Raw genomic sequence first — 14,204 nt, 5'->3', positions numbered from 1 at the left:
AACATGCGAGGTGATGCTAATACACTCAGTTCCTGTTCAGCCGCAAAAGCCCGAGCGCACTAACGCTTTGGAGGCTCGGCCGGGGCGCGTCCGGCATCTATACCCCTTCGCGCGCATGCGCCCTGGGCGAATCATTAGCTCCTCCCCGCCTCTTCCTGAGCCTCTGGTTCGCCCTGTTACGGAGGTTGGCGCTTGCGCTTTTTCTTCCGGCGGGGGTTACTTCTCGTTCCCTCGCGCGTAGTAGTAGTAGTAGCCTCGCGAGAGCGGCTCGTGAGGGCAGTAGCGGAAGCTCTCCCGGACACTCCTACTGAGGAGGAAGAAGGCTTCGCAGGGGGGAAGAAGAGGGGGCCGCTCGGAGCGGAACCCTGGCGGGCTTGCGGTGAGTCGAAGCTCCGGGGCGAGGGCGGCGGGAGAGACGGGGAAGAGCCCCAGCAAGAAGCCGGAGACGCCCTGGAGCCTCTGCCTTGAGGCTGACAAGGCGGGCGGGCGGCCCCTTTCCCCTCTTGTTCCGCCCCTGCCTGTCAAGGGGGCCCTGGCGCGCGCGCTTGCCAGCCTACCACTTGCATGGGGGGGAGGGAGGGAAGAGTTTGGTGCGCGCCCCTTAAGATTCTAAGAAAAATAACTCGAGCTGAGGGAGGCGGGCGAATGAATCCTTTCCCTCCTTAGCCCAGTAATGATTCACTTGCCAAGGGGGCCAAGGTCCCCCCCCCCCAGTCAATGACTGTATTTTGAGGAGTGGGGATTCGAAAGGGGGCATTTTGCTGAATTCATTGTTTCTTGTGTTGGTTTTTTGCTGCGGATGAATGTTAATAACGTGCACCTTATACAAAAACGGAAGTTGCAATAAATGCTTAAGCTTATCTTTAGAGTGATAAGTGTAAGCATTGACTTAAATGGGATTCTGATTCCTGAAGCCCGACCTGTTCTCCCGAACAGGTGTGCATTAGGATTGCTGTGTTATGTTGGGAAACAGCTTTTGGGCAAAAAGAAATAAAATGGTGCCAAGCAAATAAATCCACAAATATTACTAGCAAATTGTAATTTGACATTATTGCCCGTGCATATGTTTTGCAGATGTCTGATAGCGTGAAAGAGAACAGATAGTTATTCATGAACTATGACTAAATATATATATTCTGTTACTGGCACAAGGAGGAAATGAACAGTAGTTTTTGCTGCTGAAGATTTCACAGAACTTCCCCAAATATAATGATGACAGGCTGGTTCCTTAGAAAAAGTTGATTGACTTTACCACCTCTTGAGACCAGTTCTCCCTGTAGCAGTTTCTAGGATATGGTAGATGGTATAAGCAGTATAAGTAATTTTTCAACTGTTCAGAGTGCTTCATGCATACAAATGGTGAAAATGAATACAAACCCAACTTCTTCTGTGAAACAAAACTGGAAACTATTTGATAAATCAAGGCAGCTGTCACTTTTAGCGTCTGAAGCCTTTGTGGGACAAACATATGTTATTAATATTGAGGGTGCTCTACTAACCCCAGGACACAAGTGGCACTGTGGGTTAAACCACAGAGCCTAGGACTTGCAGATCCAGAAGTTCAGCAATTCAAATCCCCGCGACAGGGTGAGCTCCCGTTGCTCGGTCCCTGTTCCTGCCAACCTAGCAGTTCAAATGCATGTCAAAGTGCAAGTAGATAAATAGGTACCACTCCAGCGGGAAGGTAAACGGCGTTTCTGTGCGCTGCTCTGGTTCGCCAGAAGTGGCTTAGTCATGCTGGCCACATGACCCGGAAGCTGTACACCGGCTCCCTCGGCCACGAACGGGGCTTACTTGAGCTACCTTTATCTGCTAACCCCATATTTAACCACTTGCCTGGTCAATGTAACCATTTAAGGATTTCATTCAGGCAACTGAGCAGACTACCAGAAGGTCTTTCCTCCTCCCTTTCAAACAAGCCGCTGGTGAAGCCATGAAGCACTTCATCCTTCCTTCAGCAACCCACTGTTTTGCAATATTGGGTGTGTAGGAGATGAAGTTACCTCCTACACTTGTAACATGGAAGCAAATAAGGTGGGTGGTGGAGGGAAGGAGCATCCTTTTCCTATGCTGCCAGCCTGCTGGGTTTCTGCAGTAGGCAATGGGCAGGTGAACCTCCTGTGCATCTAACATAATGGGTTGGTAGCAGAACAATTTGTCTTCCCAACCACCGCGTTTTGGACACACAGGCAGAAGTTTTGCCTCCTGTGTCTCCAGTACATAAATGAAGTGTGATGGTGGCAACCGCCCAGCTTGCTTATTCATTTATTTTTATTTAACAAATTTTATATACCACTTACTCAAACTAAATACTTCTAAGCAGTTTACAAAAGACAATCTAAAATATTAATTAAAAATACCAGTAAAGAACATTAAGAACAAGTTACATAATTAAAAGAGAAAACAAATTCCATAATTTAAAAACTTGACTTCAAAGCTTGGCTTTAAGGTAGATGAACTGGATGGGACTTCACCTCCTGCACATCTAGTGCAGAAACACAGCAGGCTGGTGGAGAAGGGATGCCTGTCCTGTTCATTCAGCACATAAATCAAGCAGACTAGCAATGGGGCCATCCCTTCACTGCTAGTTCACTATGCTTCTGGGCTGACCACAGAAGAGGCAAAGCATCTTCCAGCACACTTAAGCATAGAAACAAGGCCAGCCAGCAGAGGTGGCTTTTCCTCCTCTTTCAGCCTGCTACATTTCTACCCTGCAAACGATTTTTATTTGCAATATGAGGGGCTGGGAAAAGAAATACAGAGTTCTACGTCCATCCTCTACCATCCCCTTGTATGAGTTAAAAGTAGGGGAACAAAAAAAAAAAAAAAAAAACAGGCTAGTAACTTTGGGGGCTGTACTATTCTATGATCCCTGTGGGCATGTCCCTTTACCTTTTTAGGGATGGAGATGGGGTTATGCTTGCCCCAGTACTACTTTAGCTCTGCATTTCATCTAGCCCCTTCCACCTCTAAATAAATACATTTACTACCCATCTATATATGAAGTGATGCTGGCTTATAAATGGGAAGTTAGCTTTATAAAACATTACTTGTTCCAAGTGAGTGGCTAATAACTAAGACCATTTTGGGGAGGAGGTATTTCAGGATAATGTCCTCTTCACCTCCCAGTTTTAAGATACAGAGTATAGTGGCTTTCCCAGCTTTGCATTAATGAAATACTTGAGCAAAATTTTATGAAGTGATCTGTTAATTCTTGTAACGTGATGTCTTAATCAGTTCTTGTTTCTTTTAAAATGTCATCATTTCAGTCCTAAGTGAATAAAACCAAAGAGTGACAGGTGTGAATACAAGTGTGACTTTACTTGCTGCAGCAACTTTGTGAATTTCTGTCATGTACAGTGGTGCCTCGCAAGACGAAATTAATTCGTTCCACGAGTCTCTTCGTCTTGCAGTTTTTTCATCTTGCGAAGCACAGCTATTAGCGGCTTAGCGGCTTAGAAAAAGGGGGGGGAAGGGGAAAAACTCGCCCGACGTTTCGTCTTGCGAAGCAAGCCCATAGGGAAATTCGTCTTGCAAAGCACCTCAAAAGACGGAAAACTCTTTCGTCTAGCGAGTTTTTCGTCTTGCGGGGCACCACTGTATTTAAAGTTGCCACAATAACCACACTCATAGTTTGGTTTTTCTAGTATTGCTGTAATAGTTGTCCTGTTGGGTGCAGTGTTAATTGTAAATGTCCATCTGAAATTAAGAGTGAGATTCCCCCCCCCCCCGATTACTTTCTTCATTTTTTTCTTAGTTGCTGTAACATAGTTCTTGCAAGTCAACTCTTCCTCTAAGTATGCTGCTGTTCTTTCCTTATTGCTATGTATAGTAAGTATAAAACAGCTAGGATTAATTTGGATTGCTGTTTTGCAGGACACTCCCATTGAATTTAAGCATTTTGACTTAAGTAGTTTGGGCTGCTGTTGTGTTACTGCTTGTAGGACAGTCATCAACAATTTTGTTTGGGCTCTGATTGTCTTGTATAGATATTTTTCAAGCATTATGCTACGTGCATAATTATCCAATGCATTCAATTTCCCTGAATGAAGCTGCTTGATGGCCAGTGGCAACCACATATTTCTGGCAATCTCCCTGTCTCAAGTGCCGGGAAAAACTCATTTTCTTCCCCAAGTTCTCTGTGTACCACAAAAGCATAAGAGTGGTCTTGCCATGTTGTGCAAGAAAGATCCTTCCAAGTTATTTGTCATGCATAGATTAACTGGTGGAGTGGAGGTGGAGGAAAGGAGTCAGAATTTCATTTCACAGTAAGTTTTGGAGACATTCAGAGGGAATAAGTGTACAATAAGTTGGAGAGGGAGATCAGTGACCACCACATATAATATATGGCTGCGCAGGCCAGACAAGATTTGTGGACAGGTGACTTTCAAGGGTCTTTGTTTTTTTCATAAACGGGGGGCACAAATTTTGGCTTGGCTTTCTACCCAGGCATTTATTTGTATTTATCAGTGGTCTCATCCCTAGTATCCTCTGCCTTGCACTGAGGGACTGGGAAAGTGGTGGGGGCCTTCTTTCATTTGTAGAGGATTCAGAGAAGGTAAAAAGCAGTGAGAGTTTCTTCATTTCATTATAAGGTATTTCTGTTGTTTCTTGCTTGAAAACTGCATTGGTCCTCCAGAGTAGGGATCTGTGTGGTCTGGTGTCAGATTTACTGCTCACCAGAGGGTTGAGGGCACCTTCCGCTACAATCTGGTGCATGGATTTGTAGACAAATGGTAATATAGAAGAGTTACAAATGATTTTCCTATAAGAATGTGCTTGCTTGGACTGTATAGGTTTTAAACTCCAATTCAGTGTTGGAGGTCTGCAAAACAAGGTGGTTCTTTTTCATATCCTTCTCCTATCTGGTGTGTGTATAAACAGTGCTGGTGATTCATGCATTTAGTTAAGATTTATTGAAATAAATGAGGCTTGGGTTATAATCCCAAGCATGCTTTTTCAAGAAAATTCATGGGGCTTGCTTACAAATAAATGTGACTGGGATTATAGTTTGATGTGGGTTAGATCCAGACTTAATCATCCATTGAAATCATCAAGTTAAATCAATCACTAAGTTCAATTTATTTCAGTGGGTATACACTAAATATTACTAAGTCTGGATCCAACCCAGCATGTGTGAGATGGCACTTAATATGTGTTTTAAGAAATACATGATTTTGAGAGTCTATATGCGTATTGTATTGGAATGTCATGATTCAGGGGATTATTGTTTCTTTTGGTTGCCTTGTTTGGTTTTAGTTTAGTTGGGCAAGAGTCAAATTTTAATGCAGTTGGATTCATTGCTAAATATGAATGTATAACTATTGGGGGGGAAACAATACTGCTTTAATTATTGGAAGAAGTAGTGTGGCTTCTTCATGGTGTGCACTTAGTGATCACTTGGGGTTTTTTTTCATTTAAGGACACTTGACATCAAGAAACTGGCGTTCATATTCAGCTGAAAGTAGTGTGCCTTTGTTCAGAGCAAACATGGAAAGAATTGGACTGCACTGGCTTTAATCAGTCATTACTTTTATAGAATATGCGCCTGTTTAAAGAGTGTTTCCTCCACAGCAGTTCTGTTTCTCCAAAGCTTAGTATATAAGGATGAATGACTTGCGACTCTGCTGTGAAATCAGAAGCAAAAACTATTTTCTCTTTCAACAGCCAGCAGGGGCACGATATAGCTGATAGCGAGATAGGGACAGATTACCGTATCTTCCCCTCATTGTCGATGAAACTTTCCTGAACCCTTTCGACTCGTATTTTACTAGTTAATAAAAGTTTCAGCCCGACGCTAAGTTTACTCGGAAATAAGTTCCCTCCCCCCACCCGAATTTTAAAACCTAAGTATTCATGGAACGCTACATTCCAAAAGAAATCGGGGGAAAACCAGCCATGAATAATACCATAGGAAGTGTCGTGTGTGAGAGTGTCGTTCGTGTGTGTGTGTTTTAACCCTCACTGCAAAACCAAGTGGGTAGTTGACCAGTGCTTGGGAGTTCCTCCCGAACAGGGGAAACCCACATTACTGGGTGACTTACACGTTTCTCCTCGTCAGTAATCGGATAGGGGAATCCTCCTGATCTTTGACTTGGGGGTGGGGGGTTGTCGGATTTTTTCGGGTAATAAGTGCTTTCTCCTTGCAAGGAGGAGCGCCGTGCTGCCTGCGGTAAGGCATAGAAGCCAGGCTTTGTGTGATGCGCGCCTCGCCTTCAAGAGAAAGGACGAGCGCTCAGCAGCAAGCAGCAGGAGCCGCTCTAGGGCTCTGAGGAAGGCTGGCTTGGCTTGGCTAGGGGGCGTGCGGGGGCCGGTCTTTTTTCTCTCTCCCTCCCTCCCTCCCCCACTTGCGCTTTTTTAATTATTTAATTTGCTTCGCCGGCTGGGAGTGCGGGGCGGGGAGTCCTTTTTCCGGGCTCTGCTATTGGCCGCAGCGAATGCCACTCGGTGCTTCCTGGCAGCCCTCGGTGTGCCGAGCGAGCGAGCGAGGCTGCAGAAAGAGGAAGCGGCAAAGCGGAGTTGAGCTGAGAAGAGGAGGGAGAGGGAGGCTCAGGGCGCGGCCCCTGTCATTGATCCGGGCTACTTCCCTCAATGCTCCCGTCTCTTCCTCCCTTCCTAGGGCGGATTGGCCCTCGCTGACTCCCCCTGCCTATGCGAAAGACGGAGCCAGAAGTTGAGCAGGAAGGGCAGCACGGACGAGAGGGAAGGCTGGACCGGGAGCCCCCGGAGAAGCTTCAGGGAGAACTCCGTTCCTATCCGCCTTCATCATCATTGCTGTCCACGAGCATGGAAGCCGTCGCCAAATACGATTTCAAAGCCACCGCAGACGATGAGCTCAGCTTCAAACGGGGGGATATCCTTAAGGTAAGTGATGCACAAAGGAGCAGAGATTGCCCTCTTGAGGCTTTCCCTGATATGAGTCTCTCCGCCCCCCCCCCCCCGCCCCGAAGCTCTATCGCATAATAGGCAACACTCTTTTATCTCTTCCCACACCCTTCTAAATTTGTCTGCTCTGTTCTGCTCATAGAGAGGCATTTTTTTTTTGATGGCACAGCTGTTCTAACGTTGTAAATGGAGTGTAACTTGGTTTATGATTGTATATGTTACTGCCTAGTCCTCAGTTATTCCCTTGCCATATTTAAACCCCCGTTTCCCTCTTCTAGGTTTGCTGGTGCCAAATATCTAGAAATATTGTTTTGTCATGAGTTAGTACTGTTTAAAAAGCTTGCTCTGATTCTACCTTGTATACCTTGAGTCTGCATATATATATATTCTACCTTATGCAGTTCACGGTACTCTAGTTTCATTATTTATTTATTTGGATGGGTGTCAAATATCTAAAAAGATTGTTTTGTCATGAGTTAGTACTGTTTAAAAAGCTTGCTCTGATTCTACCTTGTATACCTTGAGTCTGCATAGATATATTTTACCGTACGCAGTTCACGGTACTCTAGTTTCATTATTTATTTATTTGGCTGGGTGCACACATATGTACATACTACACCTGCCAGCTGAAGGTAAAGCAGGCTGCAATCTATGAGATCTTATACCACAGTAATCTGTTTTAAGGTACCACAGGATTCTTTTGCTACAACAGAGTAACTGAGCTATCCTGTAGAGTTCTGTATGTCACCGTTTGGTCTGAACTCTTGGTTTGGAATTACAGGGTCTGAGAAGACTTAGACGTCTTAAAAATCAGTAGTAATGGTTCTCAGAATCAGTTCTTATGTTCATTTTATTTAAAAGTAAAGATTTTGTTACCTTGGCATTGGGTTACATTGAATTATATTGGCTTCGTCTGGGATGTTTCAGTTGAAAAACTAGGTGGATTTAGATTATGGTATGTTTGACCTTTGTATGGCATGTAGTCCACAGTTGTTATTATTACTATTATTAGTTACTGCCCTTCACCCTGAGGTCCCAGGATGGACAATCACATAAATAAAATGGTTCCAAAAATGCACATTTCAAGTGTCAAAAGCTAAGGTAAAGAGATATGTCTTCAGCATTTGCTGAAAGCTGTATAGTGAAGATGCAGGCACACCTCTGTGGAAATGTTCCACAACTTCAGCAATGCCATAGAACATGCTGTCTCCTGGGCCACCATCCCCCTGAGTTTCTGAGCACTGTGGAGCAATGGAGCCTCCTCTGTTGATTTTAACACCCAAGGGGGTCTGTGGGGAAGGAGGGCATCAATGGGTGTATAGTAAAGGCAAGCAGGAGTGATTGTGTCAGTTACTCTACACATCTCACCATCCCGCAGTGAGCCAAGAGCCTTGACAGGAGCATCAGCCATGCCAGCTTGAAAATCCCCCAAAGCATTCAGAAATCAGATTCCATCAGTCTCCAAACGTGGACCAACTCAATGGGTCTCTTGCACATTTCAGGGTAGAGTAGCTACATACAGCCCAAACCTCACCAGGGATTGGTCTGACCATGACAACAGACTCACAGCAAGCCCTTCTATCAATCAAGTATTACCAGTCCTCTCTTGGGCAAAGACCAGGTGAAAGGTGTTCCCAGTTATATGCTGGACCATTGATGTTCTGAGACAGCCCCATGTTTGCCATGGAGGTAATGAAGTGCTGAGCTAGTCCATTCAGCCTCGGCATAAATATTGAAGCTCCCCAACACCACCATGAAGGAGTCCTCCAGCACCACATCTGAAATTACCTTGGTCAGGGAGGTTGTAGATCAATGAGGTGGATGGTACAATAGCAACACACCCATTCTCTTTCCCTCCCTCCCTGGTCCTGCACCAGAAACATTTTCTTCAACCCAAACATGATGTGGATTGGTTTCCTGGTGAGCGAGATGGAATTTTATGACACAGCTGGACTAACATAGGGCCACCCAGCCCATCTATCCGGGTCTCAGTTGTACATATCAACTCTGCTCCTGCACCAACATCAAATGGATGATAGACGTTTTATTCTAGATAGACCTGGCATGTAGCAATGACAACACCAAGCTGGGGTGGGGGGTGACTGGCACCCCCCAATTCTGAAATACAGCAGGCAAATGTACTAACACAGGAAGACCCGAATCCTTCTGTAAAGACTTATAGATAACAGAATAGCAGTACATAATTTTGTAGGAACCTGACAAAAGTCGTATTTATTTAAATAATTTAGAAATATTTACACCCGGCCTTTCTGTCTATCAGACCTCCACAGCAGCTGCTGAGAAGTAAAAACGAATGCACTGTAAGAATATATTTAGATGCAAGGGTGACTGAGGAAGGCATTGGGGGACAATGTAAAAAGCCCACTGTTCCAGCTTTTATTAAATTGCTCTACCAAATAAATTAACATTGGCTAAATATTAGGAATACAGTCATTTGATGTTGTGCTTGAAGGACAAGACATGAGGTTGGACGCAGACAGAATAAGTCAAGCTGGCTTGTCACTTGCCTTCACTTACCTCTTGTTCACAGGCTTTTTGTCTTCTTGGCAGGGTGAATAATAAATATTGGTATTTTGAATATTTCAGCCATGAATTATATTCATAATTTTCTTGTCTTTCTTACCAATGAAATACAAAAACTTTATTTAATTTAAACAATTTTTTAAGTGGGACGCGGGTGGCGCAGTGGTCTAAACCACTGAGCCTCTTGGCCTTGTTGATCAGAAGGTCGGCGGTTCGAATCCCTGCGACGGGGTGAGCTCCCGTTGCTGTGTCCCAGCTCCTACCAACCTAGCAGTTCGAAAACACGCCACAAAGTGCAAGTAGACAAATAGGTACCGCTCCGGTGGGAAGGTAAACAGCGTTTCCATGTGCTGCTCTGGTTTCGGTGTTCCGTTGCGACAGAAGCTGCTTGGTCATGCTGGCCAAATGACCCGGAAAAACTCTGCGGACAAATACTGGCTCCCTCGGCCTGTAAAGCCATATGAGCGTCACAACCCCAGAGTCGTCTGCAACTGGACTTAACTGTCAGGGGTCCTTTACCTTTTACCTTAAGTTAAAAGCTTTACAAATTCTAAATGTTAGTAACCTGATTCATCATATTCCTTTGAAATGTGGGCTATGATGACCAATATACATTATTACGTTTTTGGAGGAAATGGAACAAAATGTTAGAAAATGGTAGAAAAATAGGCATTGTGTTGAAGAGTAAGATTCTTTTCAGGTTTCACGTTAATGTGATTTCTGCTTCTGTATTGGCTTCCATGGTAAAGTTGCTTAGCTGAAGACAATGCATTGAAGTCTCACAATTTCATTGCTTGACTGCATCTATTTCATTCTGCTGTGAATATGAATTTGGCCTCTGCTGCATGGAATGTGAAAATAAGCATTATGTGGATCCAAGAGCTGGTGTAGTGAGTAGTGGTAGACTTGGATTAAGATGACCTAAGTTAAAATCCTGACTCAGCCATGGCTTGGCCTTACAATAACCTAAGTAGGTTCGGCTCGGATATAACAACTTGGTTAAAAGCCAGGGCTTTATGACCAAGCAAGTATTGCAATCTCTCATTTTAAGCTAAACCCCACTGGCACATGAGAGAGAAATATTTTAAGCATTGCTTATTTGCTGTTTTTAACATACCAGGCCCAGAAAGTGTAATAAAACCGAGACTATTAGCAGTACTAAGAGAAAGTTTTCAGTATTTACTCCTGCATAATGAAAATCATTTTGATGCTATATTTACCGGTAAGTGAAAGCTACTAATGCTTTACAGCACATTTGCTTAGCTATGTAGCTGTGCTAAAAAAAATGGACATCAACCTGTGTAGTGCAGCGAAAGAGTTTGCATCCTACATTCACTGCCTCTTGCAAGAAATGGCTGTTGAAGTAGAACAATTTAGCCTTATTGATTCGTGTGAAAACTGTGAAATAATACCTCAGTAAAGACTTTCCTGTTTCAGGTTGGTTGAAAATTCAGTCAAGAGTTCTGGATCCTGACAAGTAGTCATCTGTGTAGTGATCATAATTACACTCCCACCGCCCCAAAATCAATTCTCTTGTTCTTAAGCATGCCCTTGCAGTCTGCTGAGAACAGTAAGATGTTTTACAATTCCTTAGAGAGTACATCTGGAGGAAGGAGATTTTAGATTGTGAGGGTATGTGGTGTGAGTTATACTACACCTGGTCATTAACATATTCCTCCTTTGCAAATTTTGCTCTTTATGCCTTGCAACTTAAGTCTGAAGATGGAAATTGCAAAGAGGAATAAATAGAGACAGTATTAGAAACTGGGATATAAAAGCTAGGAGCCAAATAGCTTCTGGGACCTGGGTTGTGGGTGCCAAAACAGAATGTCTAGTCGCCACGGGGGGGCCCTCACCAACACTTTTTATTTATTATTTTGATAAGCATGAACTAATATGCTATTCACATAAGTGACACGTTGTTAATATCACATTTTAAGCAGAAATTTTTAATGCATGTTTAATTTGGTGTTTACAATAAATATATTAGTACCGTACTTCAGTTTCGAAGACACTCTTTAATCTTAAACTCCTTAACATATTGTCTATCTTTAACATATACGTTAAGGCTTTAACATATACGTTACATTTCTGTAATCCTTGAGTGTCAGCCAGGAACAAAAAATGGCACCCAGGCTTTTTGAGGTGCTTGAAAATGGAGAATCTTTTGGCGCAAAATGGGCCTGGTGCCTTGCTAATTTTGAACCCTGAATAGAGAATAGTATAAATGAATACATTATTTTATTTATTTTAAGAGTTATACTCTGCTTTTTGATGAAATTCATGAATTATACTCTGCTTTTTGATGAAATTCATGAAGCTGTTTACAGTGTTTTGAAATACAAATTCTAGGTTTGCATTTTTTTAAAAAAGAAAATCATTCTTCATTTGGCCACACAGGAAAAGTGAATACATGCTACTTCTGTGTATTTGACTGTCTTAGATAAATTATTATAATTACCAGTGAATTTATAATTGGTGTCTGATAAAACAGAACAATGGCATTCTTAAATTGCTACATTCAGAAATGGTGGTTCTCTGTTTTTCTAAAAACGAATTGTTCTTTCATGTTCTTTGAGGGAGAAGGAAGGTCTATGGTACTGCTGTGCTATGTTGTATGAGTCCAGTCTGATTTTCAGGAGATAACTTGTCTTATGATGTCATATTCCCATTACTGCAACATACTCTTGTATTCTGAACTTGATTGAATAGCATTTGAACTACATCCATTAGCTGCTTGTGCATTAGTAACCTTATGGCAGTGTTCCAAAAGTGAATGAAGATATTTAACCTTTGACTCAAAACTGTGTAAACCAGTTCAGTACTGGCTTGTAACGTGTGTGTGTGTGTGTGTGTGTTAGAATGTTTTGTTTCTCTCTTAGAAAGTAGGCAGGATTTGTACACTTTCGTTGGGAAGGTCTGTGGTACTGTCCCATGTTGTCTGGCAAGGAAATCAGAATTTTCTTCTTTGCTTAACAGATGGCAGTGATACTTATTTATCGCTTGTTTAGGCAGCATGCTCTGTGTTTTCTCCAAACTGCATTAAGCTGTAAATGTCCTCGTTCATAACTTTAAAAATTTTTTCCTGCCTCTCCTACAGCCAGAATAGTTCACAGTAACTAAACCTCAAAAAATCACTCATAAAAAAACAATCCAATCTGCAGCAGTTTCAAATACAGATTCCCCACACATCAGTTTCCAAATGCTTTCCTGAAGGGAAATCTCTCCTCAAAGCCATCAGCGATGTTCTTGGCTTTGCCAGCCTTCCTATAATACTGCAGCAGCCACTGACAAAGCTCTGTGTTATGCAGAGGTTTTTCTGACCTCTGACAAAGACAGTCTAGAAAGCAATATATTAACTGATGATGAGACATGTAAGAGGTGAGAAAGGGATGTGGATTGTGGGAGACACACAAAAATCTCAAATTCTAAACCAGCACCTTGCATTGAGCCCGCGCACTTCCCACAATATTGGTTGAATATGCTCCCATCTCCCTGCAATATAAGGAAGTGAGTCAAAGTTTTATAGAGCATTTGAAGCTTCTGAGTCATCTTTAAGGCACCTAAAGCAAAGTACATTCACTACTACTATCTGAGATGACACCATGATATCCTAAGACGGGACACAAACTCCTGCTAGAGGTACCAATTGAATTTGCCCTTCACTGTTGTTGCCACTAATGCCTCCTTGCCTAGTCCTGGAAAAATAGGAGCAAATCTATGCTGCAAGTGTGCTCCGATACACCAGTAATCATCCACTAGACCAGGGGTGGGGAACCTCTGACCTGCGGGCCAAACTTGGCCTGCAACACCATTTTGAGAAGGCTGTGCCCACCTGCCAAATACCTGATGCCATACATGACATTAGGTGTGGGCCAGCTTAGGGCAGGGCTTCAAAGGGAGCATTTTTATGTTGTGAACCACCCTGAGATCATTTGACAAATGGCCACATACAAAATTAATTAATTAATTTGGCCTGCAGAAACAGAGATTTCCCCACTCTGCACTAGATACAGGTAAATATATCCCTTCCATAGCTTCCAGCTCATTTCCTGTGTAGATCTTAGAAGTTGCTATATTTCATAAAGAATATTTGTTGTACTTCCTTTTATAGGAGCCGAAATTAAAGTGCCTGTGGATTGCACCTTTATCAATGCTGTTACAGCTATTTTATAATTTGAATGAGGGGTATTTTTCATTATACATTTAGGGTTCTCTGCTTACCCTGGGGTTCCTGCCTGCTGTAATTGGGTTTGCTCTATATCTGTGTTCTCTATAAGGTTACAAGATGCTATTCCTGAGAAACTGTAATATATTTCTGGCAGATTTTTGTCTTTTTGGTCTCTGTGCCAGCTGGCAACTTTCCAAGTGGAAAGTGTGCTGATACTTTTGGTGTGGCATATGGTGTAGGAAGAGAGAATGAACATGCTGATTCCATCGACTGATAAGGGCATGAGTCTATCCCCATCTCCCCTCTTTTTAATACGGTGTGCCATCATGCAGTAATATGAGAGAACACTTGTAATATGAACAGGCATCTAAATAACGCACCACATTTTCACTACCCTACAAAATAACAATACTGTAGTGATAAAATTATGGAGAGTAATTAGAAGATTGCTGATGTGGAGGAGTTGAAGGTTTATGATCATCTACCATGACAGCTGATGAAAGCTGGACAATGATTGTCAAAAGATATTTAGGAATATGTGTTGTTGGAGACTTCTTGCAAGTGACACTGTTCAATTAACTGATAGAGACTCCATTCCTTTGCA

At 42.8% G+C, this 14,204-nt stretch overlaps 1 protein-coding gene across 1 annotated transcript in view; it reads left to right on the top strand.

Annotated features, from left to right (window-relative positions):
- The first annotated feature begins 225 nt into the window (after positions 1-225).
- The window catches only part of GRB2 (growth factor receptor bound protein 2), a 49,650-nt gene continuing 35,671 nt past the window's right edge, over positions 226-14,204 (top strand). Inside the window, exons 1-2 of the mRNA XM_081850911.1 lie at positions 226-379; positions 6,620-6,864. Of these exons, the coding sequence (XP_081707037.1) occupies positions 6,652-6,864 (213 nt within the window). The 5' untranslated portion in view covers positions 226-379; positions 6,620-6,651. The remainder of the gene's footprint in view (positions 380-6,619; positions 6,865-14,204) is intronic.

The sequence above is a fragment of the Podarcis erhardii genome (assembly GCF_964252035.2).
Source record: "Podarcis erhardii genome assembly, chromosome: 2".
NCBI lineage: Eukaryota > Metazoa > Chordata > Lepidosauria > Squamata > Lacertidae > Podarcis > Podarcis erhardii.
This window is presented reverse-complemented; position numbering and strand designations above follow the sequence as displayed.